General features: G+C 40.1%; 2 protein-coding genes across 3 annotated transcripts; both read right to left on the bottom strand.

The window, feature by feature from the left end:
* Positions 1-3,012: 3,012 nt before the first annotated feature.
* LOC108888991 (uncharacterized) lies at positions 3,013-5,064 on the bottom strand. Its single transcript, XM_051065511.1, has 3 exons — positions 4,965-5,064; positions 4,609-4,918; positions 3,013-3,654 (listed from the first exon to the last, which is right to left on the bottom strand). The coding sequence occupies exons 1-3, from the start codon at positions 5,062-5,064 to the stop codon at positions 3,303-3,305; spliced, it is 762 nt and encodes a 253-aa protein (XP_050921468.1). The 3' UTR covers positions 3,013-3,302.
* On the bottom strand, positions 4,902-10,798 carry kctd14 (potassium channel tetramerization domain containing 14). 2 transcript variants are annotated; one of them, XM_051078986.1, is made up of 6 exons: positions 9,831-10,798; positions 8,649-8,873; positions 8,425-8,559; positions 7,896-8,120; positions 5,815-5,946; positions 4,902-5,093 (listed from the first exon to the last, which is right to left on the bottom strand). In XM_051078986.1, the coding sequence occupies exons 1-5, from the start codon at positions 9,900-9,902 to the stop codon at positions 5,857-5,859; spliced, it is 747 nt and encodes a 248-aa protein (XP_050934943.1). In that variant the 5' UTR covers positions 9,903-10,798; the 3' UTR covers positions 4,902-5,093; positions 5,815-5,856. The 2 variants fall into 2 exon arrangements, with proteins under 2 accessions (XP_050934943.1, XP_018540774.1); XM_018685258.2 differs by lacking the exons at positions 4,902-5,093; positions 5,815-5,946 and having other exon boundaries at positions 7,601-8,120.
* Positions 10,799-10,815: the final 17 nt, after the last annotated feature.

Genomic DNA, 10,815 nt, shown 5'->3' with positions numbered 1-10,815 from the left:
CCTTACTATACTATGACATTTTTTGACCATATTTTCATGCCCTTACTATACTATGACATTTTTTGACCATATTTTGACCCCTTACTATACTATGACATTTTTTGACCATATTTTGACCCCTTACTATACTATGACATTTTTTGACCAATTTTGCCTTACTATACTATGACATTTTTTGACCAATTTTCATGACCCTTACTATACTATGACATTTTTTGACATATTTTGACCCTTACTATACTATGACATTTTTTGACATATTTTGACCCCTTACTATACTATGACATTTTTTGACCAATTTTCATGCCTTACTATACTATGACATTTTTTGACCAATTTTCATGCCTTACTATACTATGACATTTTTTGACATATTTTGACCCCTTACTATACTATGATTTTTTCATTTTTGCTTACTATACTATGACATTTTTTGACCAATTTTGACCCTTACTATACTATGACATTTTTGACATATTTTGACCCCTTACTATACTATGACATTTTTTGACCAATTTTCATGCCTTACTATACTATGACATTTTTTGACCATATTTTGACCCCTTACTATACTATGACATTTTTTGACCAATTTTGACCTTACTTTTTTTTTTTTTTATACTATGACATTTTTTGACCATTTTTGACCCTTACTATACTATGACATTTTTTGACCAATTTTGACCCTTACTATACTATGACATTTTTTGACCAATTTTCATGCCTTATTATACTATGACATTTTTTGACATATTTTGACCTCTTATTATAATATGACATTTTTTGACATATTTTGACCCCTTACTATACTATGACATTTTTTGACATATGTTGACTTCTTACTATACTATGACATTTTTTGACATATTTTGACCCCTTACTATACTATGACATTTTTTGACCCTTTTTGATTTTGATTTTGATTTATTATACTGTGGCATTACTTTTTGACATCTTTGATGATTTATTATACCGTGGCTTTATTGACCATAGTATACTATGACATTTATATGACATTTTTGATGCTCTACCATAACGTGACATTTCTACTTCTATTTTGGATTATTATAACTTCTACAATGCTTTCATATTACTTTTAATTATTTTAAAATTAAATTTTACTGTTGCAAACTACATCTTTTAATAAATTAGTTTGACTATTAAATCTTACTGTTGATATTGCTAACTACTTTTACAATACTTCTATTAATACATGCAGATCACTTCTATTATTACACTTTTCTGATATACTGAATACTGAACATAAACAGTCAGTGCTCTGTGTTGGACAGCTGATGTAAAGCTGTTTGTGAATTACCTGGAGGCCTCTGTTCTGGTCTCAAAGAACTTATTCATTGTATGAAGACTCTCTGCAATCATGGACAATGTCTCTCTGACTGTGAACTACATCTCTGTGATCATGGACAGTGTCTCTGAGATTATGGACAACGTCTCTGAGATCATAGACGCTGTCTCTGTGATCATCGACAATGTCTCCATGATCGCGGGCAATGCCGTCGAACTGGTGACCCCCATCTCCGCTGATTGTTGCGCAGGTCTCTACGAAGCATGGGACAATGTCTCTGATCATGGACAACGACACCTGGAGGAAATCAAAGAGAGACACACAAAGGAAAATGATCAATACACTACTACCTATTCCTCATCAGTTTAACCACGAAAACAGAAATATTCAACATTACAGCTGAACCACAGCATTTGATGGTTTTACATGCTTTACTATAATATGACATTTTTTTTATCCCTAGTATATTATGACATTTTTACGCCTTAATATACTATGACATTTGATGACAGTTTTTTTCTGTCCTAGTCTCAAAGAACTTCATCATATGTAGACTCTCTGTGATCGTGGACGACATCTCTGTGATCACAGATGAGATCTCACAATATTAAAATGTGACAATATTTCTCCAATTGAAATGGAGGAGGTGGTGTGCTACTTTAGTAATAAACTTACTGTTGAAGATAATATGATGATATACGTGGAATGTGTTTTAATTTGTGTATTAACAAGTAAAATCCAGCAACCAGCTTGAGTCTCAATAAGACAACGTGCAGACAGGGCACTGTCAGTTTTTACTAATTTGACCAATTTAATTTCGGCAGGAGGAGGAAAATATGGCCACTCATCACACAGTTGTATTGAAATCTAGGTAGTAGCAATATATGTGTGGTAAAATGTCCATATACAAGTATACAAGAGAGAGAGACACTGTGGCTCACTTCTTAGGCTACAATTCATTTACCTTGTCAATCATGTAACATCTCGGGTTCGTTGACTCATGGAGCCCAGTCTACAGACACAAGAAAACCAAACCGTAATTAAACACAAGTAAGGCTGTGTGCAGCATCACAGCAGTTATTTCACTACTTAAATTAGAGCTACCTGTCTACAGGTTAAAAAGGGGGAAGCGTTTTGCTGTCGAGTGACATCCTCCCTGAAATCTCCTACTTGTTACAGGAGTACACGCTCCAACATAGCAAAGAAAAAACACTTTAACGGTACAAAGTAGCCTAAGAGACATAAACATAGCCACAGAAGTAACGTTACCTTTAACGACGCATTATCCGACTCCGTTTCTGTGAAGGTTTGAAGCCATTTTTGACCGCGTTCTTTGGTCAAATTCTTGCATTTCATCTTTTAAAAACATTAATTGTTGGTACTCGATGAATCCTTCCCTCGGTTTCTCATTTTAATCGGTAACGACATAAAAACAGAGGCATTTAAGAGCCTGGGGCGGCATTCTCCGTGTTCGAAATCACTTCCTGATCGGTTACGTTTCGCTGACGTCAGACGCAAATAAACTTAAGTTTTGCCAAATCACAAACAAGAACTGTTGTCCCGTCCTTTCGCTTCTCTGAAACGTTGTGGTGTTTTGACCCTAAGGACCACCGTAGTTCTAAATCATTTAACGGAGAAGAAGTAACAGTAAGATTGAAGACATTTTAATGTAATAATGAACAAATAAATAAAAACAGAAATTCATATCAGAGTGAGTTTGTTTCTTTTATAGTTCATTTCAGCTGTAACCCAAACCTGAATGTTTTTGTTTGTAAAAATACGAAAGCAGAATATAAAACATGCAGATACAACTTAATTACAATTTGCTCTCTATACAGAAATCAAGCCTGTCACCACATAATACAAAAAGACTGATGTTAGCTTAGGTTCATGTGTCAAATGTGAAAGTTGTGCTTATAGGCCAGAATCTGAAGTGTACTATGTTGTCCACAGAGTCTGGGATCCATGGAGGAAAAGTAGAAAAGTTCTGAAGTGATCAGTCAATTTCCTGGAGCTCGATGCCAGCTGCAGATGTTCTGGCTCTCTTGCGGTCTCCTCTCCATGTGAAGAATCCCACTATCATCACCATGACTGGCAGAGCCACACAGAGCACGATGCGGCTGATGGGCAGCTGCACCTCACAGTCCGTGGTAGATGAGGGACTGATGGGGGACAGATTCTGGGCCGTGGAGGGGTTTTGGAACAAGAAGACAGATGTGAAGTCCTGAAACACAGCGACGCTGTTTTCTGTGATGTTCACCTGACATCTCCACTTCCTGTTGTTGTCCTCCTTCTGGAGTTTTGTGACCAGAGTGATGTTGCAGCGAGTGTGAGCAATCAGCTCATACCTGCATGTAGAGGAGATCACCATCATCCAGTTAATGTTTTATACATTTTCTGTTTTATTGCTGACAAATCCCATTTTGACTCTATCCCACATATATTATCCTGACATCCCAAAAATTCACTACAACAGCAAATTCAGATTAATATTCCACTGAAAATAGAACTACTACTATTTTCTCATATTTCAGGAACTTTGCCAAAACACATGAATTACATTAACCAGGTGCTTTAGTTTGTTGTAGTTTGTTTTGTTTGTAGTTTCAGTTAAAAAAAAACAAACTACACGTCATTTTTGCAGATTTTTATCGTTAGAGCAACAGACTGAAGACTTTGGAAACTAGCGAGAGTCAGACTAACGTGGTTTCACAGGATTTGTTGACGATAAATAAAATGAGAACTGTACTTTAATGTTAAGAGAACTGATAATTAAAAACAGGTATGTGCCAGGAAAATAGAAGAATGAAGCAATGATCAAATACTCATGGTGAGTCACATTTTTGCTTTTTTAAGTCAAAAATTTTATTCTGTTTTTTTATTTGCTTTGTAATGAATAATAATTTATAATAAATTATTTTCTTTTCTTGTAGAAACCGGCCTCCACAGCAAAGCCATTAATCAGGTTTTAAACATTTTTTTTTTCTTTTGTGAGCTCCTTTAATTACCTTTTAAAATCTAAATATCATCTACATTTAGGTGTTTTTGATGTTGCTGATTTTAGTTACCTGGAATTATTTCAGTTGTTCTGAAACATAATAATGTCACCTGGTCACCATACAGCTACACTCTGAACCAAAATGAAGCTATTCAATTAATTTGTGGCTGTATTACTACTACATTTTTTGCTCCCTTCATACAGCCGTTAAGTTTTGTAGATTCACTGTTAAAACTAAATAAAGTGTAACTTTCCTACAGCACAGTTCAAAGGCAGCAGTGATAGTAAACAGAAACCTGCAGACCTGCTGTCTTCAGGCAGCACAGTACCGTCCTCGGTCACCCAGCTGAGGCTGAACACGCTGTTGTACGACTTGCAGCTCCCAGCATCATAGTAAGTGAACAGGACGCAGCTCATGGTGAGGTTCCCTCCAGGCTGCAGGTCAGTGATTTTGGAGAATGAGGTGATGGTGAGGAGAGAGAGGTAAACGTCGGTGATGCGGTTTCCAGCCTTCAGGCAGACGTAGGAGCCAGGCGTCCTCCACCTTGAGGTCACGGAGGCGGAGGGAGCAGTTGGATGTGATGGACATGCGGCTGGATTTGTCTGAGGTCGTGCTCACCTTCCCCCCGCTGACCTCGTAGGTGTACCGCACCTGGCCACCCTTTCCCGGAGACCAGAAGGTCCAGGAGATGAGTGAGCAGTCTATGGAATCCATGTTGGTGCACGGCAGGACGGCAGCACCTCCAGGTTTGCTGTACATGAACACAGCATCATTTTTGCACCACATACCTGGAAACACAAAAGTCACAATCTACAAACTCTTTTAAAATTTTTTCTTGAAGCAAACCAATTTAAATGCTCAGACATGGAGAACTTAACAGATGACCAACATAAAAGTATACACAGGAAAATGATGGAAGCTGAGATGTAAGATACACAGTGAATCAGAGATTCATCTTATTTGAGGGTTTATACCAGACTACGTTTTGTTCATGTTTATATAATTGTCATTTTCCAACCAGAAAGTCTCTGTAAAGCCTTTGGCCTCAATCAGCCGCCTACAGTCAGCTGGACAGGTTCATCACTGATGTGATTTATAGAATAAGAAAAACAGATATTAACTCAGATAATATTAACTCAAGTACACTTTGTTAAGTACTTTAATATGTCCTTTTTACGCTGCTTTACTACTTTTTCCTCCACTGCAAAAATAAACTTGTTGTTTCTCAACCCCTTACAGAAACACAGAGTCTACCTGGGGCTACATATCACATATTTAGTTCTTATATATATACACTTTAAATCAGTGTAGCTAAGATTAGAAAAACAACACAAAATATCTGTGCAGATTTATGTTTTATCAACAGTCCTTCAGATTTATTCTGTCGACCTTTAAGTCAGAAACCACTGCACAAAACTACCCAGCTGTATATGAAGTAGAAAAACTAGCTCCAGCAGAGCTTCCACTGTTGATTCTTCTTCCACTGTTGAAAAGAAAGGTGAACTCTACCTGTTAGAAGCAGCAGAGCTCTCATCAGGTTTTTTATGCTCTTCATGTTTGTGTCTTCACCTCCGCAGCAGCTCTGTTTGTCTCCGCTGCTGCTGCTGCTTCTACAAGACTCACTTCATTTCCTGTGTCACACTGAATTAGACAGGACACACACATCAGCCTGACACGAGGGAAACACATATTAAAGTTTTATCATTCTATAATAGATGTCACAAAGTATCATGTCCTGCTGGTATACAGCACACAGAGTGTGACCCATCAGGAGATGCACACATGCAGAGTGAGTAGAGCTCAGTTTTTAACCTCAGGAAAAATATTACAGTCATCAGAAAATTTGATGCCTCATCAAACGCCACAGTCTGACAAAAAATTATTGTAGCAGAAAATCCACCTACCAGCTTTCTGCAGAGATTTCAACCACATGTCACGATAGTGAAGTTAGATAAGATCATGAGATGTGGTTAAAAACCGTGGACGTACTTACACCTGTGGTTTTGTTTCTGTTATGGTTTAATGAAACAGACTGAAGACATGAACAATCTGAAAACTCCAGCAGATGATTAAAGATGAAACCGTCTTACATGTGAACTTTTTATTTTTCACCTTCACTGTCAGTTTTCTTATAAAGTATTCTGAGGTGTGAAATGCAAGACTGCAACTTTTCTCTGTCGGGGGTTTTAAGAGGAAGTGTGATTGTGTCACTGTGGTGGAAATACTGTACGAAGCATGTCCACTGCTGCTGTTTCTCTGAACACAGGACGGAAACTTACTTCAACCTGATTTCTTTGGGTGGAGGTCCAGAGTCACCTCTCGTATTTATATATATTTTAATATTTGCCTCTGAGAGCATCCAAACACCTCAGGACATCTGCAGCATCAACAAAGTCATTAGGATTCATCCCACTGGGACCATGAATGAATGAAAAAGATTGTTTTCCAATGCTGCAGGCAAAGACAATAAGTTTTCTCACAGGAGAGTCAGAGGCTGAAACATCAAAGTTTCATTCATAAATTGAACCAAATCTTTATTTAAAGGCTTTAATGTTTCCTGTCACATCGAGAATCACTCTGCTGCTGCTGAGCTGCAAATGTTACAAGTCAGTCTGGTTTCGGTGTCCCATTTAACTGATCCGAGTGCAGCTCCAGAGGCTTTCTCACTGAATTAAAAGCTGAAACTCAAACATCTTTTTAACATTAAAATATCAGTTGAAGCCTGAATCAAACACAAACGACGTCCAGTGGAGTTTAAATGTCGGTGATATCGGCGTGTTTCTACACTGACTATCAGACACTGAGCAGGTCGGAGCCTCGCTGCCCTGCTCGAGAGCACACCAGTCAAACACTTGATGGACATGACCTTGGTTTGCTCTAACCTGTGGCTTCAGGACAGTACCAGCACTGTTTCTTGTTGTTGATTTTCACACTGTGATCACACAGGAAGTGGTCTGACGTTAAGGTGCCCTGCCCTGCGGTGTGGTGAACACTGAGGCTGCTTTCTGCTCGTTCAGCTTTTAGGCACCACGGCCTTTTTGTTGCTTCTAATCTGGGTCGTGGATTGCCCAGTGCTATATATGTGACGCAGTATTTTCCTCGGTGACTGAATTTCCCCGTGGTACAACATATTATCTGGAACTGTCAAGTTGTTTTCACAGCGGACGAAACCTTTACGATCAAATCTAACAAACGTCGACTTTAAAGAGGCAACACGCCTCTGACACTGTGCCAACTGCACAAAAAGCAACCTGACGAAAACAAGCTAAACTAAACATAGTGAGTGAAGAGAGGATTGTGTCACTGGACAGTTTGTTGTTTATTAAAGTTTAGCAGCAGTAAAACATAATTTCAGTAACGTTTCAAACTCATATATACAGATGCTGTACTGACCCCTTGTGTCTAAAATGATTATTGTTCAAAATCAATCAAAGATATTTTATTGTGGAAAACGCTGCCTGTTGTTTTCAGACGCGCAGCTTCCACTAAAAGCAGCCTGGTCATCACCACCAGGTGAATGTGAGTTTGTAGAAGAAGTCGTAGCTCCTGGACAGGAAGCTCTTCTCCATGACGTGAGGCTGGATGCTCACCTTGTAGCCCTGACTCTCAATGTCCATCTTTACACAGTCCAGCAGGTCTTTAACGGAGGGGACGGCCTTCCAGGGCCCGAACGTCACCACAGATTCCTTATCCGCCTCCAGGCTGTTGATGGCGTTGTCGTAGAAACCCAGATCCTCCTCCGTCCGCAGCACACAGATCATGATGGTGGAGTGGCGGGCGGCGATGGCCTCGGCTCTGGCGATACGAATCAGCACCTGGAGGAAAAGTGAAACAGACTGTGGATTACAGGAGACATCACAGTCACGGCTGAGTCGATGGACAGCTGCAGGCTGACGGTTTCCCACTGAAAATCTGCATTTAAAGTTTTGTTTCGACACAAAAACACAAGCTGGGGATAATTTAATGATGTGGTTATATTACGTTTACCAGCTGCAACAATGGAGCTGCTGTTGTTTTCATCTTGTGAGTCTCAGTGTGTGTCAGTATCAGTCTGTTTTAAAAGAATACATTGACCGGTTAGCTCTGCAGTGATGCAGTGGAGTTTTGTTAGTAGCTGACCTCGATGTTTTCTTTATAGTGGGGGACTCTGGAGAGGAACTGCTGCCGTCCCACCAGCTCTCCAAACAGCTGAGGAGTCTCCTCCAAACGTTTGATGAGAGGTTTGATGTTGTAGTACACCGCCTCCCTGTGAACCTGCACACACACACACACACACACACACACTGGTTCAGGGAACTGATCCTGCGTCAGTCTGATTACTGCTGAGTGAACCAGGCTCAAACCTCCTGGATGTTCTCTGTGGGCAGCTGCTCTGATCTCAGGAAGCCGAGGACAGCTCCGAAGTGCGAACCGTCGCGGTCGATGAAGTAGCGTCCCTGTGCGTCGGGCCGTAGTTTGGGGTGTCCGCCGAACAGCTCGGCCAGCCTGGAGTTGGGGTGTTTCCTCAGTGTGCTCAGAGAGGTGCTGAACAGGTGACCGCCAACATTTAACTGCACCACAGGAGAGAGCTGAGGAGAGAACAGTCATCTCATTTAGAAAAGCTTCATCTGAAGTTTCAGGATCAAAGAACTGGTCTCCAAAGTCTCCTCATTTAGATCAGAGGCAGGTTTATCAGGAGACATCAGCTTATTACAGATAAAGACACATCAGCCCGGCTGTATACACCTGATGGACGATATTAAATAATGCTTATTTTCATAAATGATCTTTCCTTTGTGTCAGATAATAAAAACAAACGCCCAGAACCATCGTCCTGTTTTGTCTGACCGACATTAGAGAAGCCTGAATGATCAATCAGAGATGAAAATAGTTTTACTGGACTCAACAATTAAGTTTCAGTTTAAGGTCAGAAACAAAAAACAAATATTCTTTGTGTGGGTTTGATTTAGATCCTGATGAGAAAACTTTGGGAACTTGTGATGAGCTTTAAAAATAATTTCAACTACACACACACACACACACACACTGTGCTGAGTCAACCACACATTCATTAGCTCAGGTTAAGACCACACACACAGAGTTAACAATAAAGTCTGACTTATTGAAAAAACTGTAACAATAACTGTGTACTTGTACTTCACTGAGTATTTCCACTTGAAGTAAACTTTAAAGTCCCGTGAACTGTGTTTAAGTACAGGACTGGAGCCCAGTTCATTCACCTGACACCTTCATAAGACACATTTAAGGAAGTTTAAAGGTGGATGAGTTAATCTTCAGACAGGAAACCACCGTTTACTTCAGTCATCAGTTTCAGATTGGTGGTGAAACCCGCCTTCAACAAACTAACACCTGAAACTGGGCGAGAGGGAGAGACTGAAGATATGTGCGGTGAATAACTGGTTATTGAAGATCCTTATCCTCGCTGTTGTTCAGCCTGTCTACCTGTCCAGGTGAAGTCCAGTTAGCCCTCGCTGCTCCGCTCAGTGATAAAAACAGGATGAGAAGCAGAAGAGTGTTTTTCTTACTGGAGCTGCAGCCGCAGACTGTTTGTCCGCTGATTTGTAGTCCGGCAGACTCATCTCGTCCTCAGGGTTCATCCAGGTGGGAGCTGGGAGTTTTCACACTGCTCGACAGGTAGGAGCTAGGGGGCGTGGCCTAACCCGGATCTGACGCCTGTAGCGGTGAGAAGATGAGTCACTCAGCTGTAAAATCTTTGACCAGTTTCTTCTCAGAGTTAGAAACTACCATGGTTTTATGCTGTGAGCTATGTCATGTGTTTTGTTTTGGAGCGCTTCAGAACTCGCATAGGAATCCGCACGTTTTTAATATTTCCTCATTATCAAAGAAATTCACTGATAGTTGTCAGTGTTTCTATTAGCACACAGCAAAAAGAACATGTTCGTGGATAATTCGGCGTATTTCATTTTCCAAATATGTGACAAATACAGGCTGAATAACAGCACTTATGGTACAGCCCGCAGTGTAACTCGCCGTGTCCATGGCAACATTATACTTCCGGTTTCTTGTAAAAGTTTCTTTATCTTAATATTTCCCAGAATGACCTTTTATTCAATTATCCACACGTCAAACGTAACTATTTCTAACTTCATAGATCTAAATAATTTCTCATTACAGACATTAATATTTTTAATCCCAGCGTAACTTCACACGAAGTGAAAATATCCGTGATGGATTAATTAACTCCTTCATCATTAGATAACAAAGTCTTTGGTGTTTTTTAACATGAGGTTCTTAAACTGAAACTCTCTCTGCATCGGTCACCTGGAGAAGGAGCAGAGTGAGACATCTGCCTTCCTCCTCAGGTAGGTACCACGTGACCTTCAGTCGTCACACACAGTCAATGCGGCTCTTACACGCGCCCCAGTCACTTTCACTCCTTACAGTTTCCAACACATTCTGTCTGAAACCAATCTTCGCAACAGGAGCACGTCAGATAATAAATGATCTGAGTGAGAGAAGTAAATCAATAAATAATCCAGGTGCTCATGT

This window comes from Lates calcarifer, linkage group LG21, assembly GCF_001640805.2.
Source record: "Lates calcarifer isolate ASB-BC8 linkage group LG21, TLL_Latcal_v3, whole genome shotgun sequence".
NCBI lineage: Eukaryota > Metazoa > Chordata > Actinopteri > Centropomidae > Lates > Lates calcarifer.
Note: the sequence above shows the minus strand (reverse complement) of the source record. Positions and strands in the feature narration are given on the sequence as shown.

Bases quoted from the DNA above. Each gene is read 5' to 3' on its own strand.
- LOC108888991 (XM_051065511.1), bottom strand. From the start codon at position 5,064: ATGTACAGCAAACCTGGAGGTGCTGCCGTCCTGCCGTGCACCAACATG. The intron at 4,919-4,964 runs GTGGCCAGGTGC...GGGGAAGGTGAG, and splicing joins CTTCTGGTCTCCGGGAAAGG to CACGACCTCAGACAAATCCA. The intron at 3,655-4,608 runs GTCTGCAGGTTT...CTCTACATGCAG, and splicing joins GTGCTGCCTGAAGACAGCAG to GTATGAGCTGATTGCTCACA.
- kctd14 (XM_051078986.1), bottom strand. From the start codon at position 9,902: ATGAACCCTGAGGACGAGATGAGTCTGCCGGACTACAAATCAGCGGAC. The intron at 8,874-9,830 runs GTAAGAAAAACA...TTCTCTCCTCAG, and splicing joins AGTCTGCGGCTGCAGCTCCA to CTCTCTCCTGTGGTGCAGTT. The intron at 8,560-8,648 runs GTTTGAGCCTGG...GTGTGTGTGCAG, and splicing joins CCACAGAGAACATCCAGGAG to GTTCACAGGGAGGCGGTGTA.